This window comes from Balaenoptera musculus, chromosome 21, assembly GCF_009873245.2.
Source record: "Balaenoptera musculus isolate JJ_BM4_2016_0621 chromosome 21, mBalMus1.pri.v3, whole genome shotgun sequence".
NCBI lineage: Eukaryota > Metazoa > Chordata > Mammalia > Artiodactyla > Balaenopteridae > Balaenoptera > Balaenoptera musculus.
Genome location: NC_045805.1, coordinates 22,064,311 through 22,083,630, shown reverse-complemented (window position 1 = coordinate 22,083,630; position 19,320 = coordinate 22,064,311). Strand labels below are relative to the sequence as shown.

General features: G+C 49.8%; 1 protein-coding gene across 3 annotated transcripts in view; it reads left to right on the top strand.

The window, feature by feature from the left end:
• Positions 1 to 361: 361 nt before the first annotated feature.
• PRAG1 (PEAK1 related, kinase-activating pseudokinase 1) overlaps positions 362 to 19,320 on the top strand; it is a 50,370-nt gene continuing 31,411 nt past the window's right edge. For 2 of the 3 annotated variants that reach the window (XM_036838847.1, XM_036838848.1), the window contains exons 1-3: positions 362 to 513; positions 4,667 to 5,169; positions 6,960 to 8,791. In XM_036838847.1, the coding sequence (XP_036694742.1) occupies positions 4,840 to 5,169; positions 6,960 to 8,791 (2,162 nt within the window). In that variant the 5' untranslated portion in view covers positions 362 to 513; positions 4,667 to 4,839. The remainder of the gene's footprint in view (positions 514 to 4,666; positions 5,170 to 6,959; positions 8,792 to 19,320) is intronic. The other variant, XM_036838846.1, reaches the window with a different exon arrangement.

Below are 19,320 nucleotides of genomic sequence, written 5' to 3'. Positions count from 1 at the left end.
TCTCGCAGAGCAGGCAGGATGAAGGAACGCAAGACAACTACATACCTATGCGCACATCATGGGAAAAGGAAGGCTTTAGACACCGAAACTCGCCCCTGCAGAACCCCGCGGGCCCTCCTTGGAGAGGGGTGCAAACGGGCGCTCGCTCAGGGGTCGGACGCCTCCAAGTCTCGGGCTGGGGGCGGAGCCTCCGTCGGGAGCGTGAGGGAGGGGCGGGGCGTGGATCTCCGGGAGGAATCAGGGGCCAGGGAGCGCGCCCGCCGGCGGGGGGCGTGGGGCGGCGGCAAGGACTCCGGAGGTGCGGCTGGGGCTGGGCGGGCGGTGCCACCGGAGGCGGAGGGGGCGGAGCCGCGCTCGCAGCTGCCACCCGGCCGCCGGGCCCAGGCAGACGACACCGCCCGCGGCCGGGCACGCACCGCGCGCACACACTCTCCAAACAATGCTCCGAGGCGCCCGGCGGGGCGGCTGGCGGCTCGGAGACCAGCGGCGAGGCCGGGGGAGCGCGGCCCCGAGGTGAGCCCGCGGCGCCTTCTCCAAAGCCTGCCTCTTTTTGTTTGGCAAACGTGGCCGCAGAGGGAAGCTCCGGGGGAGCGCGGCGGTTACCGAGCGGGCGACCCCAGTCGGCGTCCCCCGGGGTGACAGGCGGCCGCTGGGGGAGGGTGGAGCGTCCGGACCGCGTGCGCCCCGGGTTGCGCCCGAGGTGGAGGCGCCGATCCCGGAGGACCGGGGAGCCGGAGGGGTGTTTTCGATTCATTCGAGAATCGCGCTCTTTCGAACGGGGAAACTTTCCTCCGAGTTCCGGCAAGGGAACCGACTGTTCTGCCGGTCTCACTGGTCTGGCTGCTGGGTTTGGGGCAGGAGACCGGAGCGCTTTGGGGATTGCTATTGTGGAGACTGCCTTTCCGCGGCCGCAGGATTGTCAAAGGAGCAGAGAGGGAGAGACCGCCCGCGCGCCTCGGACCAGGCCCCCCGGGGGTGATGCTTTGGGGCCCCAAGTTAGTAGTTGCCTCTTAGGCAGCCCCGAGTTGGATGCCAGCCTGGGGGTCTCCAAGGGGAACGAGACGATGCCTTCTTCTTGAGCCGTGGCAGAGCCCTCTGAAAGGCTACTGTGGGCACGTTGTTAACCTTTGCTTGTGCTGCCGCTTCCCCAGCCATACACACACACACACACACTTAGAACACACACACACACACACACACACACACACTTAGAAAATAGAACCTCTCCACTGAGAATGGAGGCAGGGCCGGCTCCGTATATTTCTCTCAGGTGAAGCTCAGCCTGCAAGCACATGGCTTTGCAGAGCCGATAGCAAAGCCCAAAGGTCTAGGAGGGAGGAGCTTTGCAAGGCGTCCAGCCCAGAGTCAGGTTGGGAAGGCCCTATAGATCATTGGCCTGAACTGTCCTTAACAACCCCTTCCCTTTTTGAGCCGGAAATTTGACAGGAAGCACTGGGAAATTGTGCGGTTATTTCGCTATCATCATGGGGTCTTGTGGAACGCGGGTATCTTCCTTACTGGTTTAGACTAATGGGTCTAACCCACAGAAACCACATTCCTACTGCTCAGATTAGATTACACTGCACTGGAGAAGGAAAAAAGAAAATTAAAAGTTGAGTGAATATCATGACTTACCCTCTGTGTGTGGGGGGGGGAGGGGGGAGGTAAGGCTGTCACTTTCTCCTTTCTGCCGGGGCAACCTCTGTCAATGGAGTGTTGAAATCCAGACAAACACTTTCATAAATAGTTCTCTTTTCCGGTGTTGCATTCATTTAATTGTAATATAGATAATTTTTTTAGATGAATATTTTCTGGAATTCTGTCACTTCAGGGTAAGGTGTGAGCAACTTTCGATGCAAGTATGAGGGGCATTTGGAGCCCAAAGATTTCATTTTATGGATCTCGTCACCATTCTTCGGATTCTTTTTCCAGTGGGGTGGGTGTGTGTCTGACAGCTTCGGTCTTGCACATTTTAGCCACAAATCTGGTGCAGAAGTTTGCAGAGGCAAAGATATTTTATCATGACTTGGATCAGAAAGAATGCTGAGATCTTTTTCTAATCTTACACCGCTGCCTCCCACTGAAATGGAGGAATTTGCATAATTCTGGGGGCTACCTCCCCTCGGAGGCAAGGAATGTGGGCTGGAAAGGTGCCATTCCCAGGCTGTGGAGAGCTGGCACCGGCAGGCAGGCAGGGCTCCTGCTTTGTGAGTGCCACTTGAGTTTTCCACCATCTTTTACTTAAAACAAATTGGATATAATTCCAAGCACAGAACCTCTCTAGACAGAGAGAATCCTTTCTGGCTTGATGTAGTGATAGATTCTGTTTGCTGTGACTGAGAAACCAGTTTTAACAGGATGTGTAGTGAGTCAGCGATGGTGAGGAGCCCAGGGCTTTATTCTGTTCTCGTCTTCATTCTTTTTTCCTGAAAAACCTCTCCAGTCTCTGAGCAGTTGTGTGGTAGAAGTTGTACTCACCGTCAGAGAATTTCAGAGCTGAGGATGGGAGCAAGGAGAGTGCTCATGAACTGGTGAGGGGTTCTGGAAGCTTCCCGAACGTTGGTAATCCAGAGCCTACCAAAAGTCCCAGGGCTGGAGTGGGCCATCTGTGGCACAGGAGGGGAACCTCCGGCACCAAGCAACCATGACAAGTGTGGGTCATTTGCCTGTTGAGCAGGAAATGAGGCGTGGCTACCCCAAGCGGCTTCTTTGCGAATCTGTAGGATGCCCCCCGTGCTCAGATAGCCCAGCCCTGTGAGGAGCTGCAGGAAGGAGACGAGCCCACACAGAACCGATTCCCAAGCTCTCTCCCTCCATCCCACCTGGGGCGTGGGAGCCTCTGCCTGCAGTAGAAGAGGGGGGCCAGGAACGGACCTTGTCCTCACCTCGGGGCAGGGGTATGGAGATTTGCCTTACTGAACACCAAAACACCTCCTCCACTTTTTCCTCTTTCCACCATCTAGCAGCAGAGCCTAGAGCTCTCCGTGGCCTGGGATTGTAGGAGAAAGAAAAATCCTTGCTCTCCTCTGCTTGTTGAAGCTTAGTGACCTCTTCTGGGAACTTGGCAGGGAATGAACCTGCTACTTGGGTGTAGCAGGAGGAGGAGAACCCAACTTGCAATCATCTTGATGCATAAATCCTAACAACGGTCACAAACTAAAAGACAAATACTTGTCTTTTATTTCAGAGAGTTCATTTAGCTTAAAGATGATGCAGTGGGCTTCCTGGTTAACTTTGGAGGAAAAGGGGCTAATTTAGCTTCAGCTCTTGTTGAATAAGCACCTCTCTCTGTGAGTGTGGGAGACCAGAAAGAGAGCTCTTCCCACAGAGATTCTGGAATGATCTTTGGGGCTCCTGGCTCATTCCACCTGGTTAGTCCTGTTGACGGTATGGAGAGCATCAACCTCAGAGCCAGCTCTCACGGGAGGAAAGTGGAAAGCAGATCCCAGGGCCAAACCCTCCCTGTTTAATGAGAGCACGTTCACTGTAGATTCTTCAGGACGATTTTCTCCTGAACGCTCTCCTTTTGAGGAAGTCAGTTCATTTAAATGAGGAAAGAAGAGCAAAAGCAGCAAACAGATAATGGCGAGCAACTCAGTGTAATGAATGCGGTGATGAGTGAGGTGATAATGAGGCGCTGCCAGCAAAGTTAGCTTCTTTTTCTAGAACCCCCAAACTCTCTGTGTCTGTGGCCAGGTCTTAGTTGATGTCGCTACCGTTCTTTTCCCGTCTGTAAAATGGGGATGACAGCTACCTGATGGATGTTATTCAGGTTAACTGGTTAAAATCTGCAACCCTTCGAGTTCCCCCTCAATGGTGAATTTACTGAGTGAATTCTATGGTGCAAACTCTCAGCCTTCAGTTTTTACTGTCAGAGGCAACAAACTCTTTCAGCAAGCTCACTGCCTCCCCTTCAGGGACCTCGTAGGGAAAATAACTGTGATCATCTCTTCCTTCTGTTGTAGCCTAACCAGCCCTAGACCACAGGGCTGCTGTGACCATGAATCTCTCTTGCGGTTTCCCCCTGGCCCTGCAGCTTTGGCTGTATTGATCTCACTGAGCCCTGGATTGAATGAGGCATACTGAGAAAGGGGGGCCGGGGAGGGCGAATTCCCAAGATGCCAGACCTCCCGACAAAGGTCCCTGGGGGTCAGGCCGGCACCCCACCTCCCCCCTTGCTCACCACTTCTGTCTCCATATCCTCATAAGTATGGGTTACAGTGCCGATTTCAGAGCCCGGGCCTGCCTTCCCACACACATCGTTCTTGGTTAAAAATTGTGGCTTATCTTCCAGAAGCCACGATTTTTATCTGCTGTCCTACTTGGTAGTTCTTGTTTCTCTGGGGCAGAGTCCCATGTTCGAGACCCCTAGCAGCAGGGGAGGCATGGGTCAGCCACAAGGTTCTCATCACCAGCCCTGTGTGATTTCTTCCCGTTAACTGCCCCCAAACCTCCAAGCGCTCAGGAGTTTAGGGGACTGAAGTGTCTTTTACACTCTCTACTCATGCAACAGAGCTGTGTTTAGCTTTTACGGTTTTTCTAAGGCCACACCACTAGAAAGGGATTAAGAGCCTCATGACAAATGGGTGAGGGCCTCAGAATAAATAGAATATTCATCTTTACCTCTTTCTCCTCCTTTCCCCCTGCTCCCCCCTCTGCTCCCCAGTCACATCGTCAGACTCAAATTGATCATGCCCCCGTCCTCTGGCAGGGGAGAGCTCTGATGAGGCAAGTGTTCTGCCTTTCCAGGAAGCCGCCCTGTGAGCCCCATCCGCCTCCCCTGAGACCACGCCAGGGAGCCAGGCGCAAGATGAACCAGCACCCCGCCCGCTGCTCAAGATGCACCAGACCATCCCAGTGAACCTCGAGCGCCCGAAAATGTCTGCGTGCAGCGACTTTGTGGAGCACATCTGGAAGCCCGGGTCCTGCAAAAACTGCTTCTGCCTGCGCACCGACCACCAGCTGGCACCTGGCCGCCCCCAGCCCCGAGCCGGCAGCCTGCCCCCTCCGCCTCGCCTGCCCCCCAGGCCCGAGAGCGGCCGCCCGGAAGATGAAGGCCTGAGCAGCTCACCCTACTCCAAGCCCACCATTGCCGTGAAGCCCACCATGATGAGCTCCGAAGCCTCCGATGGGTGGACAGAGGCTGGCGTGAGTGCCGACGTCGCGCAGGTGAGGCTGACTCAGCCCCGTGGTATTTTTACGAGGCTGCTCCTGTTGTAACACCGGTGACTGGCGGGCAGCCAAGGAGGGCTGTCCCAGCAGGACTCCTGCAGGGTGGCTTCCTGTTGGCTCGCCCCAAAACCGCTCCTTCCCGACTACTGCCCTCTCTTTTCTCTCTGCCCTCCTTTCTCTCTGTCCCTTTAGGCTGAGAACCATCAATGCAGTCCCCCCAAGTTCGTTTGAAGACTGTATCAGGGCACACCAGAATGAAGCTTTTTCTAAAAAGTTAAAAAAAATTTTTTTATTTAATGGATCATTTTAAATATATACAAAAGTAGTAAGAATTGCTTAACGAATCCCATGCATCCACCACCCTGCCGCATGAGCTTGAACAATCATCAACTCATGACCAATCTTGTTCCGTCTCTACCCCTGCCCCGACCCTCCCTTCCCCACCTGGGGTTTTAAAGCAAACCCCACATACTGCATCACGTCAGTACCTCTTTAAAAAATAAAGTCTTTATACAAAATATCATGATCACACTTAAAAATGTCAGCAGTAATTCCATATTGTCATCCAATTCCCAGCCAGTGTTCATATTTCCAATTTGGAAGCTTGTGTTTTTCCAGCTTTGATCTAGGATTACTAAAGACAATTACATCCTTAGAGATTAGACCTTTCCGCTCATCCCCCAGGTGACCCTGACCAAGGTGGAATTATTTAAAGGGCACATGGAGCCTGCTACCTCTAGACATGTCTTCTGCATTTCTAGGGCGTATTCTAAGAACTGCTTGTGACCTGTTTGACCTCTTTGCCCCTTCTAGTTTTCCTTAAACTATCATCGTGAGTGGGTCAGGAAGGGTGTGTGAGCTTATGTGAAATCAGAGGTCAGTTTTAAATCAAGGGAGGCTTGACTGAGGTGAGCCATCTCCTGGGGCTGCATTCAGCTTTCTGTCCCCTTCAAAGCCGCTCCATTTTGCAGAAGCTGGTTACACCCATTCCCCAGGCCTTTCTCGATACCTTTGACCTTCACAGATGTAAACCAGGGACTCTTTCTGTTCTGAATCATCTTGGATGGGAGCCAGAGGCAGACCCTGCCTTGAGGCTGCTTTAAAAGTGGGGATAAGGGAGACTAGAGGGGAAGGAGGAGGGGACAGTGATTTCAGTGATGGGAATGGCCACCCCACGTCGCTCTCTCTAGCTGGACTAGTCCAGCCACTTAGGCAGCCTCGGCTGAGGTCACTGCCTGTAACTGGGAGAAAGAGCACGGCTCACAGCGAAGCAAGGGAGCGGGGACCCAGCTCGGAAGCCGCCCCTCACCCTGCTGCCCTCTGACCCCACCACCCGCCCAAAGTGTTTTTAAAACGCTTTATCACTTTGTTTTCTTTGTGCTGTGACACTGTTATCAAAAGACTAATGAACACAAAGCAAAAATTAAACAAAACCCCAAACTCTATTTCAAAGCCCTTGGGAGAACTTACCTCCTCCAGCAGTTTTCGAGGGAGAAGGCAAAACGTTCTTCTTTAGCGTTTTTTTTCCCCCTGCCTCACGGACCTAAGCCAAAAGAATTACAGACAGGGGGGAGGAGTGCAGTGTATGGGAAGCCCAGTGGCTCCACGGGGCCCCAGCGATGACGAGAAGGCTGTGGGGAGGTCAGAGGGTAGGCGCGCTGCCCGCCTGCTTCACGGTGGCTCGGAAGACAGTTTACAGTGTCATGGCCCTGCCCTCTCACCTTCTCTCTCTTCCTTTCTTCTCTGACAAGGTCTAATGTAAGTCTTTTAACCTTGGGGCTGTGTAGGTCATCTGGAGACGAGCCCCCGGCAAGCTCCCCCTCCCGAAGCAGGAAGATGTGCCAGTAGTTTACCTGGGCAGCTTCCGAGGCGTCCAGAAGCCTGCTGGGCCCTTGGCCCCGGCAGACGGGGGGCACCCTCGCTGCCCCCCTGCCTACGCCATGGTCGGCCTGCACAGCCTAGAGCCCCGGGGGGAACGGAGTGTCGCCTTCCACCCAGTGAGCTTCCCCGATGAGAAGCTTGGACGGGAAGATAAACCCACGATTCCCTACCAAGAGCTGACCTCCCCTCAGGAGAGCTTCCGCCAGAAACTGGCTGCCTTTGCTGAGATGACATCTGGCTGCCACAAGGGCCCCAGGCCCTACCCCTCTGCACTGCCCCTGCGGGAATCCCTGCCCTCGGAGGATGACAGCGATCAAAGGTGCTCGCCCTCGGGGGACAGCGAAGGGGGAGAATACTGCTCCATCCTGGACTGCTGCCCTGGGGGCCCAGGTGGTCAGGACGCCTCACAGGCCGCGGACCCCGGGCGCAGACAGGGCTGCGGGGACTGCTCGCCGGCCTGCTGGGAGCAGGGGGTGTGCGCGAAGCCAACCGAGGAGGAGAGGCGGGCCTTGAGCGTCCCCAGGGAGTGCCGCAGCCAGGGCCCGACAGAGAACCCACCCCGCCTGGGCCCCAAGAAGCAGTCCCTCACCTCAGAGGCCGCCAGCTCCTCGGATGGCCTCTCCTGCGGGAGTGCTAGTAGCCGCGCCAGCAGCCCCTTGGTCCCCCAGCACGAGAGCGATTACTGCTCCCTCATGAAGGCACCTGGGCCGGGGAAGCCTCAGGACTCTGGCTGCCACGGGGTGGCCTCCAGCAGGTGCCTGGGGCTGACTGGGGAGCCCCATGCCCCAGCCCACCCCGGGGAGACTGCACAGCCTGAACCCATCTATGCTGAGAGCACCAAGAGGAAGAAGGCTGTTCCAGTGCCTTCCAGGCCACAGGCCAAGGCAGAACAGGCGGCAGCTGCCCAGGGCCAGGGCCAGGTGAGGATGGCTAACACCTGGGCTCAGAAAACAGCGTCTGGCTGGGGCCAGGACAGGGAAGGCCCAGAGGTGGCCCCCCAGGTGGCGGCCACCATCACAGTCATGGCGGCCCACCCAGAAGAAGACCACCGGACAATCTACCTGAGCAGCCCCGACTCCTCGGTGGGGGTGCAGTGGCCTCGCGGGCCCCTGAGCCAGGCCCCTGAGGCAGGCGAAGGGGAGCCTTCGGCCGGGCAGGGGCTCAGCTCTAGGGAGAGCCGCCATCACGGTGCCAGTGAGAGCACGCCCAAGGGGAGGCCTGCCATCCCTCCCAAGCTGTCCAAGAGTAGCCCCGGAGGGTCCCCGGTGTCCCCATCGGCCTCCCCCAAGTCCAGCCTCAGCGAAGGCAACTCGGGTGTCACTGGGCCCCAGCCTCCATCCAGGGGCCCCGCTGACCCTGCTTCCTCCTGCCGGGCCAACGGCGTCCCTGCCAGCGACTCTGCCAGGGGCCCTCCGCCGGCCACTGCCGCGTCAGCCTTGGACCAGAGGCGGCCCCGGTACCAGACCGGCGCCTGGAGCCGCCAGTGCCGGATAGAGGAAGAGGAGGAGGTGGAGCAGGACTTGCTGAGTCAAAGCTGGGGGAGGGAGGCGGACAATGGCCCCGCGGACCCATGCAGCTCCTCCACCTGGCACCGCCTCCGCCCCACAGATGGCTCCTCTGGGCAGAAGAGCAAAGCCGGGACCGGGATGAGCAAATCGGCCTCGTTTGCCTTTGAGTTCCCCAAGGACAAAAGTGGGATCGAGGCATTCTCGCCTCCCCCGCCACCTCCAAAGTCACGGTGAGTACAGTTGTGTGTGTGTGCGTGACTCCGGGGCTCGTCTGGCAGGACCGAGGCCTCTTCCAGAAACCTTGGTCTTTGCCACCTGTACCGAAGCCATCAGGCCCAGGCTCAGAGTCCTAACTCCAGGCACCAGTGTCGGCCCAAAGGCCCTTGTGCCTTTGTGGAAATTTCTGTGACTTGGTGCTCAGCACACAAACCTACAAGCAGTGCCCTGCTTGGGATTGGCTATTCGGAAGGCAACTTTCCAAGAAGCACTGCCAAGCTGTCGCTCTTTCCTGGTGCCTGTCCTCTTATAATCTGGTACTCTTTTTTCTCTCCATCCCTCTGAAGTGTCTTCAGCAGGCTTTTCCCCCCAAATCCTGAAATTCCCCATTTATTTAAACATGGAAAAGAAGGCTCCAGGAGGCTTTGCTACAGAATCTCAAGAGGCAAAGAGATGGGGAGGCCAAGGAGCAAGGGCTCCTAAACTGTGACCATGATGGCGATTAGGCTTTGGAGCCAAAAGCAGAATAGTAGGAGGTGCTGCACATGATTTGGAACCCTCAGATGTGGGTTTTTAAAGAAAAAAAAAAAAAAATATATATATATATATATAGTGTCATGGTAGCATGCTGAAACTCACAGCTTTCTCCACTGCTTCACTGCTCTCAAAGGCCCGAGTTTAAAGTCCAGTTTAAAGTCCCTCTCAAAGGCCCGAGAAAAATAAATGCCTTTTTTAAGGTATTGAGTTGTGCATGGAATTCAAATTCTGGGGAGTAAAAATGGCCCTCTATTAGAGCAAAACTGATTCCTATCAGGGAAAGGAACAACCTGCTCTTTTTCAAAAGCTGACAGCCTTTCCGAACAGACTTTTCTTCAGTCGGGTCATCTCTGTTGGTTCTGTTTCAGCTCATGTGCCTCCAGGTTTATGTCAGAAGCAGGGAACTGACCGCAGGGGGAAGCGGCTGTGACACTTGACTTTGAACATCAAAGCATCACGGGCTCTGATGCGTTCTAACATGGGCTTTTTCTGGGACCACTACTTTGTTCTGGTATTGAGTTGGGCGCCTGCTATGCGGAGTAGACAGCCATCCTCCAGATCCTCGGGTGACCGCAGACTCTTGGGCTACAGTTTTCACTCCCTAAACGAATGAGGCAGCTCAGAAGAGCTCCCATTTATGTGGCACTTACTATGGGCCAGGCAGGGAGCTAAGAGACTTAGACATATTAACTCATTTGATGCTCAGAACAGCTCTGGGAAGTAGGAATCACCATTTACAGATGACGAAACAGAGATAGGAAGAGCTGAGTAACCTGCCAAGGTCACACGGCCATACTTGGCAGTCTGCTTCCAAAGTCTGTGCTCCCAAACACCTAGGGCACATCAGCCGGCTTAGGGAGTAGGCAGGGCATGCGAGTAAAACGTGGGCATTGTATCTGTCTGCCTCAGGCCTGGGAAGGTTGGTGGAAAGCACAGGCTTTGGAGTCAGAAAATCGAGTTCATGCTGTGGCTGTCTCACCTACAGGTTAAGCGATCTTGCGCAAGCCACTCGCTGTGAACGAGCCTCCAAGTTATTGTCCTAAATGGGCTAATAATAACAACACATTTGTAGCACCCTGTTGTTGAAAGGCTTAAGTGAGATGAGCAGAATCCAATGCAGAGATTAGTTATGTAGGCAAAAGCCTCCGCAAGCTGTCGACAGTGGCAGGGACACACCCTGTAGGAACGAGCCTGGCCCGATCCCAGGAACACCACCTGAGCCTTGGAGAAGGAACTAAAACTTTCTTGGGTGAGAATCATAGGGTTTGGAGAAACCCCGGTCACCCACTGTAACAATGTGACTCAGGTAGAATGTTCGTTAGCATCTGGGTTGACTGAGATCAAGTTTGGGGGCCAGTTTGTTATGACAAAACCATTGGATTATATACAACTTAAACCAGGTGGAAATCTCAGAGGTTCTAGGTGCCAGCTCTTAAAAAAAAGTTTTTATTTTCAGAACTTTGGGGAGAAAAATCTAGGAAATAAAATTAGCGTAAGGGAACACAGAAAAAAGAAAAGAGCATCTGGTACCATTTAAAATAAATCAAACTAGTATATATATATTCATTTGAGGAAGATTTTTCAAGCATTACCAACATTCTCTTTTGAATCATCACATCTCTCCCATGAGGAGATTAAGAGGGCAGGCTCAGGACCATAAATTGACTTTTATTTCTGGAACTCGGTACTGTACGTACTGAATTCCTTTGAGGAGGGTGTCAGGAACCCACAGCCTTCAAACCTAGCCACGTGATGGCACATCAGAGTATTGATGAGAATGCAGCCCACAGTTGATCCAGTACCGATACCAGCACCACATTGGTGACTATTGCAGGCTGATGTCAGTTTTCCAAGATGGAAAAATGCTGGAAGGTCTTTGAGCGACATCCCAGGTTAACTTAATTTCTTCACATGGGTCATCTGCTCAGTGGGTCCTGTTTCTAAGGATCAACCTCACCTGTGAACAAAGATAACAGCTGTCACGATGTGTATTATGTACACTCACAGCTCTAGAGAAGGGGGCTGCTGCATGCAAGGTGGTGTTACTTTTTACTAACACTTACTTAAGCAGATCCACCTGCTTTCTTGGGCCATTATGGAAGAACAAAGAATCATTTGCTGGCTTTCCTACGGTCCTGTTTTACAAAACTGACTCACTTGGAGGGAAGAAAAAAGTAGGTGTTGAGAGTGGCTTGGCTTTCCTGTGGTCTTGTTTTGAATGGTTGGCAGTAGCTTATCTGTCTGTTTGAGATATCATCCTCTGTAAACTCCCATTAGGGTTCCTGAGAAAACTCTTGCTGTAATGCCATGTAGGACGAAGGCTCTCAATACTCATTTAATGCCTGAAATCCATTTAGAGGTGTTTAAGTATATGCCCAGCCCTCCTCCCGGGCAGGTAAGGGTCCTGGGTCCTTCTTTACCTGCTGCTGCCAAGGCAACCTCCTACCTGTACAAGCTCACACCTACTCAGACTGACTGACCCCACTGAGTCTCTGGGTCACCCCTGCTCCAATTTAGAGCAGAGTTGGAAGGTGAGGGTCAACAAATACTGCTGGTTAGAAAACGAAAACCTGCAGGAAAGAAGTGTGGACTTCTTAGTTTAAATGTCACGTTCAAGACTTAAGGCAGTTTAATGAGAGCAGCCAGTGCCTGGGGGAGTAATTAAGATGCGAAAAAATCAAATTTATTTCTGCCTTTTATTTCCTTGTGGATGCAAACTGCGTTTTAAATGACTTATGGCTTTTGAACGACAAGGTCAGTTGAGGGAAAATCATCTGATTAGTGCAGAACAGGCATTTCACAAAGAAACCCCAAATTAGGCTGGTAGACCTGAACTCAGAGGTGGAATTAGAGGACGACAGGTGACTGAGAAATAAGACAGGTTTATAGGGTTTTAGTTTCCAAATGCTCTGGCCCCAGGTGAGACTAATCAAAAGAAAGAAACGTTTCCCCAAGAAAGCGAGGGACGACTTTGTTTTAAAGCTATCACTCATGCTTACTGTAATTTTAACCCAATACTACTAAGTTCTCCTCCTCCTCTGCAGGGATTCTGGGGGCAGAGACTGAGTCTGTCCTGGACTTTCATTCATTCCTTATTCCCCTCCCTCCCTCCCTCCCTCCCACGTGGCTTCTCAGCAGACAGGTGGTGATGGTGTCAAAGATGGAGGTCTTTTCGGCACACAGAAGTGGCCACGTTGCTATCCAGAGGAACCAAAACAACTTCATTGTGTGGTCTCTCAATCACATGATCTCTTAGCATGACCTTGAGGATGGGAGTCAGATGAGTGAGACGGGTCATTGTCTCCAGACCCCATATCCAATCTGATGAAACCTCCAAATGCTTTATTCTTGAAGCACTTTCTACTGTAGTGGATTACAGTGGGATGGCAACAATTTACTAAGAAATCCCACAGTCTTCATGTACAACGGGTTTTTCTGGGTGGCATTCTGAAGATCACAGTTTGTATTAGAAAGCACTGTATGTGCTTCAAGAATCTTCTCCATGTTTAGCCTTTTTGACAAAACTGAAATAAGTCAGCTGGAGGTCGAGTCGGTCCAGGGAGACTGAATACTGGGAATACTTCAGGGGGAGAAATTGCCCTCCACACTGCCCCCCCCCAAAACACACACAAAGTTTGGCAAACAGAACAAAGCACATGTATCAACAATACAAGTTTATATCCTGCTCCATGCCAGGGGGAAATTACTAGTTGGCCTCTTCCCATGAGTTTGTGGGCAGAACCTGACATGGGACATCTAGTGATGCTGAAGCAGGGAGAAATCAAATTGATTCCTATCCTCCTATTCTGTAATTTTTTTAAAAATCACTGATTTTCATATATATGAAATATTTACAATATTCTCTCCATTTTTGAGCAGGCATCCATGGTGAAGGTTAGGGATTAGAAATTCTTTATTTTATTCATCAGATATCTACTAATTGCCTACTTTCTGTTACACTTTGTGCAAGGTGCTAAAAAGCCAGTGACTGGGGTTCTGCCCCTTAAGGCCCCTGAGGGTTGAGTTGGTATGAATTAAATCAGCAGATGTGCAAAATGACCACGAAAGGTTCACTCCTGCTTTGGTTGCTTTTGATGAGACTGTTTACCGTAGCAGCTGGATTCTCACCAGATTCCTTGTTCTATTCAGTACGGCCAAGGTAAGCTCGGCTTGGTGTCCAGGAGTAGTGAAAAAATAGTCCTTCCTTTAAGGTCTTTTGACCTGATACAAGATCACACATAGTACAGCATATACTAACCGTTTATTAAAAAAACAAAAAAAATCCAGATGCTCCTTGGAGGTGAAAAGCATGCTTAACCATATGTAATTCCAAAATACCCTGTTTGATGCCTGGCACGTGTAGATGCTCAAGGAATTTTTATTCAATAGACACTAGTAGGCAGAGGCCGTACCCTGTTTATTTCATTATGGCCCAAAGCACCTAACTCTATGTTTTGCACATGAAGAAATATTGAAAAAGGAACAAGTAGCATCATTAAATACTTGTATCAAAGTATCTTTCTGATACCCAGGTTTCGGATTGCCCCAGTGCTCTTTTCTTGCCTCTGTTTTGGCGGTTAACACAGTGTCTTGAACTAAACTGGATTCATATTCATATCTCTCTGAAAGCTTGTAAACTCTTGGGAGTACAGGAACCATGTTTTATACATTTTTCTTTGACTTTCCCATAGGATACCTTGGGACATAGTAGGTATTCAATAAAGGATTATTGAATTAGGGGGAAAAAAGGCCAGAGGGAACTACAGATCTTGGCCTTATTTTTCACTGGACACCCCATTATAATTCTGTGGCCAGCCTTGCTCAATAGAACATTGTCGCCTTGAGTTAAAGAAACTGAGGTTAATAATTATTAATGCTTCAAGGTGGGCAAACACCATGAGGGCACAATGCATCCTTTCATGGATTAATTACTCTCCAACGATTGTACATTTGCTCTTTTTTTTTTTTTTTTTTTTTAAAGCTGAGCAGGTGTGTGGAGCCCAGCCCTCTCTTGCCACAAGAATGTTCCTTTCAGGCAGTAATCACCTAAGGACTTTTTTTCCCCACCCATGAATTGCAAGGAATTCTAGGGTGTGGTTTAATTTCTCTGAGAATAGATTTTTCCATGCTTTCGGAGGTGGGTTGGGAAACACAAGCATGGGTCATATGATCAAGCCCCCTCTGCCCATCAAGTGATCAAAGGCACTTTGTTCCTAGAATAGCCAGCCTACCTTTGAGGTGTGAAACTCACCAACTGGTGAGAAATTTTCTCTATTTGTAGTGCAAGAAATTTGTTGTTTGGCGATCATGAAAAGACTTGCGTTTCCCTCTATCAGGGTAGATAGACCAACTACAAAGACTCCTCAGCAGCCATTTCTGCAGCTAATACTTTTCAGAGTTTAAGATCAGAGTCTTCATCCTCTGTGCTAAAATCACTCATTTCTTTCTATTGGCTTTTGGGCAGATCCCTAAAAATGCTGGGTATTAAGGGTGTTCGTGCAGTCCCCATACAGCTCTGTAAAATCCCCTGCTTCCACTAGCTTTTGTCTGATGCCCTGGACAGTTTATTCTCTGTACTTTGTTAACAGGCAGACTTATATAAACAAGTGTTCTCCATTGGTGGCAAAGGGGAAGTTCCAGATTAAAGACTACTTTAAAAAAATCCTTCCCTTTTTACTCAGATATTTTACTCTCCAGTTAATTTTAGTATCTGTCACTATCAAATGATCCCCCTGACCTCCTGTCAGTTTGGTTTTTAGCCATTTCGTGCCCATTTATGCACGTGCTATAAAAATTTTTCCTAGAGTTTAAAACTTGTGTTTTAGGCACGTAATTGGCGGTGTGTGCACCGTATGTCCCTGAGTTGTAGAAACCCTCCAGAATGGCTCCTGACTTCAGGAGCTCTGTAGACAGTCAAAATGAATGAAAATCCAGCCACCTTGGATAAAAACAAGAATAGCTGAGATAAATTGACACATTAATTAGTAATAAGACCTTGAAGATCAGGAAGAAAGGGAAGAAGAGTCCTTGGAATTTTAAAATCAGTCATAGTGAGGAGGTCACTTAAAATAATCCTTATGAATGTGTGCAGATCAAAAGGAGGGTTTTGTGACTGCATATTCTTGCACCACAAGTTATGTTGCATCCTCCACACCAACTGCAATCAGTTGGAGTACCAGTCTGGAGCTCCTCATGGAAAACAGTGAGGCCACGTGCCCACCCTGCAGGAGAGCTTGCCATCATCCATCAGTTCTGTCTGCAGGTTATACGAGGGGGGAGTGCAGACATGTGTGCCAGCTGCTTGCCAATCCAGCTTCAGAATCTAAAATTTACCATCGGTGATGCAGAATCATTGGTGGTCAATAACTGTTTCGTATACTAATTTAAAAGTTCGTACCTGGGAGGGGTGTGTGGTCTGTCCAGCCCACATGGCCCAAAGCAAAGAGTTTGCAGAAGATGGTCTTCCTCTCTGATTACAGCCTCAATTTCAGACTGTTGTGCCAAAATGTTTGGTTTTCTCTTAATGAGTGACTGTGAATATTCTGTGATGTTTAATGAGTGATTATGAATATTCCATGCATTTTGGGAACTCTATTTTAGTAAACAACAGTTACCGTTAGTTAAGTCTAGTATCCAATATTTAAAGTATTATTTCTCCTTATAGACCTTAAATTTACATTTTCAGTCCTTAAATCTCGTTAAACAATGAATTTTCACTTAGCCTCACCCTCTTTGACTTATAGCACTGACTTTCTGTGTCCCAGATTGAGGGGTAAGGGGGTCGGGGTAGGAGGTATGTCAGAATCTTTTGGAGGAATAGTTTGAAATTGGAAATTAAATATTATAATATAAATTTAAATTTTGGAAATTGAAAACAAATTATTGTTTTCATAATTAATGTTACATATAATTTTTCCAAGTCTTTTTGACTGGTGGTAAGTTAGGCCATTTTTTTTTTTTTTTAATAAATTTATTTCTTTTTGGCTGCGTTGGGTCTTCGTTGCTGTGCGCGGGCTTCTCCCTAGTTGCAGCGAGTGGGGGCTACTCTTCATTGCGGTGGCTTCTCTTGTTGCGGAGCACAGGCTCTAGGTGCGTGGGCTTCAGTAGTTGTGGCTCGCGGGCTCTAGAGCGCAGCCTCAGTAGTTGTGGCGCACGGGCTTAGTTGCTCCGTGGCATGTGGGGTCTTCCCGGACCAGGGGTCGAACCCGTGTCCCCTGCATTAGCAGGCGGATTCTTAACCACTGCGCCACCAAGGAAGCCCAAGGCCATCTTTTTAATAAAAATGTTCAACGTGAGGACAAAACGCATCTCCCTAGGTAAGAAAGTAGAAGAAAACCGGGACAGGAATATTCGCTGATCTGTTATGTTTACTTGGTGACCTCCCTTCAGATCTCTCAAAATGCCTTCTCTATATTTGTGTTCTCTTGAAACAGGGAATAATTGTCTGTGCAGTAAATCCTAAATCCAGCCCTTTGATCCAGCTTCTTGGCCTACCTTAAATACTGGTCTGCACTTCCTGTGAAAGCAGGGAAAGCTAATGAAAGAGACTCTTCCAACAGTGCAGAGTCTGAGACTTTCTTGATGTTGATAGTCATTTAATCACCAAGTATTGAGGACTTGGTGTAAGTGGAGCTAAAACGAATTACCCAGGACAATTAAGTATGAGAACACACTGTGTCCCCACGGTCTTTATTCCTGAGCGATGCCTTAGGGTAACACACACAGACCAATTAGGGGCATATACAGTGAAGATCTTTACAACATTGCTTATAGTAGCAGGGAGTTGGAGCAAACCCAGGTATTCATCTCTAGAGAAACAGAGAAGTAAAATGTGTGTGCGATGAAATACTTAATAGCAGTCTTGCTTTGGAGAATGGGAGGTCCAGTGAAAGGGTGCCAGGGAGCCGCAAGAGCTAGCTGGTCAGGACGCGTGCGTTAATTATGGTCCCAGTCTGCACGGTTGTGTGCTTTCCTAGAGAAGCACTGGGCTGCCTAGTGGAGAGTGAGGATGTTTGGAGTTACCTAGTGTGATATTTTGATTTATAATAAGAAATCTACATTTGGTCTTTCTCCCCATTGCTGGCATAGAGCTCCTAAAACCCTTGGAATTTCCTAAGTGCCGAAAGCCATAAAGGTGTCTTTTATTATGTTAATGAGCTGACTTTTGGACCCCACCTAAGGATGAAGCTGGTTGCCAGGGGAACCAACCACTGATTAGGGTTGGTATTTCAGTCTCACCCCCCTCCCCACCTCCAGGGAGGGGAGAGGGACTGGTGGTCGAATCTGTCTCCAGTGGCCGATGATTTAAATTATTTAATCAGTCATGCACACGTAATGTAATGAAGCCTCCATAAAAACCCAAAAGGACAGGCTTCAGAGAGCTTCCAGGTTGGTGAAGCAAGTGGCACATGTTGGCCTGTGGGGCACTGGGAGAGGGCATGGCAGCTCCCCGCCCTTTCCCTATACCTTGCCCGAGGCATCTCTTCCATCTGGCTGTTCCTGAGTGATGTCCTTTTAAGTAAAATGTTTCTCTGTGTTCTGTGAGCTTCTGCAGCCAATTTGGAACCTCCAACCTGTCTAACCCTAGCCAGTCATCTGCAACAGAGGGCGGTCTTGTGGGACTGAGCCCTTAACCTGTGGAATCTGATGCTGTCTCTGGGTAGATAGTGTCAGAATTGAGTTGAATGGTAGAACACCCAGCTGGTGTCCAAGAATTGATGGCGTGGGGAGCACACCATCTCATGTTGGAATTGGGTGACCAGAACCCTTACCTGCGGTGGGGAGGGTTCAGCTAAGTCTGTGGACAGGAGATGAAGCTGTTGGGGAGCAGGTAAGAGGGTGCTGACGAACTGACCCGGGAGTAGGAGGGGAACCTTATCCTTATTAGGCAACAGGCTGGACCAGAGTGGAGAGTAGAGAAGTAGATCATCCTAGGAGCTTAGTTACAAATAGCCTGAATCTCCCAAGTCAGGAGGGTAGGAATGAAATCTAACATAAATACACAGAGATTTCTTAAGCCCAATAGCTGGGCTCAGAAGCTGGGTCAACAAAGCGGACTTGAAGCATTTGCTGAGTCAAGAGAAGGAGGGAAAGATCATTCTAAAAGCGGGGTTGCCAAAATCAGTAGTCTAGAAACAAAAAGATTCTGGCCAGGCAGAGATCATTATGGTGGATGGATTCCAACAGGAATAGGTCAGGACTAGAACAGCAGTGATTCCCAGGTTGGTGAGCAACAACTCAGTACTGTTTTAGTTCAGTCCATCACTGGAGTCTTCTGTGTGCCAGAGGGTGGGGAGGTGGTGTGAAGGGGGAAGGAATCATAGGAGGTTCTTTTTTTACAGTGGGGAGGCAGGCTAATATAATAAAAGAGGTTCTTCTGTTTCTAAATTTTTGTGTAATGGAGCTAAGCTACCTGGTCATCTGAAGACTATGTCAGCCCCTGAACCTGGGGCTACACTACAGTTTATCAAGCTCTTGAATATGTAGATTCAAACTGAGGTCTGGTTGACGGACAGGTCAACTCTTCCTAGTTATTTTAGAATAATGCATGTCCTCAAAGAATCACCCTGATGAACTTTCTTTTTTGGGTCTCTTCAAAGTACCAAGAGAGTGAAATCTCTAGCCCATCTACTTTCTGCTTCTATCCAGGTAGCAGAAAGAATTACTGGGTTTGCTGGAGGCTGCTAAAGTCTTCTCTCTCTCTCTCTCCCCATCCATCCATCCATCCACCCATCCACCCATCTTTCTGTATAACCAGTACCTTCTATGTACCTGGTGCTGTTTTTAGCGCTTTTTAAATATTAACTCATTGAATCTTCCTAACCACTCTCCTCCCCCCACAGTGAGGTAAGTAGTGTTGTTATCTCCATTTTATGGATGGGAAGCTATAGCACAGAGAGATTAAGCGTCTTATCCAAGGCACGCAGCCAGTAAGCAGTGGAGCAAGGACCCCAAACCCAGGCAGCGGGGCCCCAGTGTTCATGCTCTTAACTACATCAGTGGCCTT